At 39.6% G+C, this 2,500-nt stretch overlaps 1 protein-coding gene across 1 annotated transcript in view; it reads left to right on the forward strand.

Annotated features, from left to right (window-relative positions):
- LOC135534936 (lymphocyte-specific protein 1-like) overlaps positions 1–2,500 on the forward strand; it is a 14,608-nt gene that overhangs the window by 4,945 nt on the left and 7,163 nt on the right. The window contains exon 3 of the mRNA XM_064961721.1: positions 1,639–1,720. Coding sequence (XP_064817793.1) covers positions 1,639–1,720 — 82 coding nt within the window. The remainder of the gene's footprint in view (positions 1–1,638; positions 1,721–2,500) is intronic.

Genomic DNA, 2,500 nt, shown 5'->3' on the forward strand with positions numbered 1-2,500 from the left:
GTGCTATAGCAAATGTAAATGGAGCTGGTTGGGTTAAACCACACTTGCCTGAAGCAAGAGTAATTCTTGTAGCGTGCAGGAGGCCTGGGGTCAGACAAAGTGTTGAAACGGTTTCAGGTTGACTTGAAGAGGAGCATAGGGGTATAAGTCCACCATCACTTTAGACTAGACCCACAGGAATCCTTCGCTATACCCAACATAGCCATCAAGGGTGTGGATTCATTAGATGTCTTAAGAATGAGCTATACCTTTACTTACCAATGAATATATACTACCCTAACCCTACCTCAGAGTACTATCAACCCTAACCCTAACCCTACCTCAGAATACTATCAACCTAACCCTAACCCTACCTCAGAGTACTATCAACCCTAACCCTACCTCAGAGTACTATCAACCCTAACCCTATCTCAGAGTACTATCAACCCTAACCCTAACCCTACCTCAAGTACTATCAACCCCTAACCTAACCCTACCTCAGAGTACTATCAACCCTAACCCTACCTCAGAGTACTATCAACCCTAACCCTACCTCAGGTACTTTATCAACCCTAACCCCACCTCCAGGTACTATCAACCTAACCTCTACCTCAGAGTACTATCAACCCTAACCCTACCTCAGAGTACTATCAACCCTAACCCTACCTCAGAGTACTATCAACCCCCTAACCCTACCTCAGAGTACTATCAACCCTAACCCTATCTCAGAGTACTATCAGCCTAACCCTAACCCTACCTCAGAGTACTATCAATCCTAACCCTACCTCAGAGTACTATCAACCTAACCCCTACCTCAGAGTACTATCAACCCCTAACCTAACCCTACCTCAGAATACTATCAACCTAACCCTAACCCTACCTCAGAGTACTATCAACCCTAACCTCTACCTCAGGTATTATCAATCCTAACCCTAACCCTACCTCAAGTACTATCAACCTAACCCTACCTCAGAGTACTATCAACCTAACCCTAACCCTACCTCAGAGTACTATCAACCCTAACCCTACCTCAGAGTACTATCAACCCTAACCCTAACCCTACCTCAGAGTACCTATCAAGCCTAACCTCTACCTCAGAGTACTATCAACCCTAACCCTAACCCTACCTCAGGTACTATCAACCCTAACCCTACCTCAGAGTACTATCAACCCCAACCCTAACCCTACCTCAGAGTACTATCAACCCTAACCCTACCTCAGGTACTATCAACCCTAACCCTAACCCTACCCAGGTACTATCAACCCCAGCCCTAACCCTACCTCAGAGTACTATCAACCCTAACCTCTACCTCAAGTACTATCAACCCTAACCCTACCTCAAGTACTATCAACCCTAACCTCTACCTCAGAGTACTATCAACCCCAACCCTAACCCTACCTCAGAGTACTATCAACCCTAACCTCTACCTCAGGTACTATCAACCCCAACCCTAACCCTACCTCAGAGTACTATCAACCCTAACCTCTACCTCAGAGAACTATCAATAACCTCTACCTCAGAGTACTATCAACCCTAACCTCTACCTCAGAGTACTATCAACCCTAACCTCTACCTCAGAGTACTATCAACCCTAACCTCTACCTCAGAGTACTATGAAAAATGATGTTCATGGAATAATATGTCTTGTTTTAAAACAGCAACAGCATCAAGAAGACCCAGCCTCCCATCCCCATCTCCAAGATCGACAACAGGCTGGAACAGTACACTCATGCCATAGAGGTATACTATGCTGTACTTTACTATACTTTACAATACTGTACTATACCTTACCATGCTTTTCAATACTATACTATACCTTACTATACTTAACAAAACTGTACTATGCTTTAATATACTTTACTATGCTATACCTTACGATACTTCATTATGCTTTACTATACTTTACTATACTTTACTATACTTTACTGTACTTTACTATACTCTACTGTACTTTACTGTACTTTACTATACTTTACTATACTTTACTATACTTTACTATACTTTAGCGTGCTTTACTATACTTTTCTATACTTTACTGTGCTTTACTATACTTTAGCGTGCTTTACTATACTTTACTATACTTTACTATACTTTAGTGGGCTTTACTATACTTTACTATACTTTACTATACTTTAGCATGCGTTTACTGTACTATACTATACATTACTATACTTTACTATACTTTAGCATGCTTTACTATACTTTACTAAACTTTACTATGCTTTACTATACTTTACGATACTTTACTATGCTTTACTATACTTTACTATACTTTAGAGTGCTTTACTATACTTTACTATACTTTACTATACTTTACTATACTTTAGCATGCTTTTACTGTTCTATACTATACATTACTACACTGTACTTTACTATACTTTACTATGCTTTACTATACTTTACTATACTTTACTATACTTTAGCGTGCTTTACTATACTTTACTATACTTTACTATGCTTTACTATACCTTACTATACTTTACTATACTTTAGCATGCTTTTACTGTACTATACTATACA

This window comes from Oncorhynchus masou, unplaced genomic scaffold (genome assembly GCF_036934945.1).
Source record: "Oncorhynchus masou masou isolate Uvic2021 unplaced genomic scaffold, UVic_Omas_1.1 unplaced_scaffold_4191, whole genome shotgun sequence".
Classification (NCBI taxonomy): domain Eukaryota; kingdom Metazoa; phylum Chordata; class Actinopteri; order Salmoniformes; family Salmonidae; genus Oncorhynchus; species Oncorhynchus masou.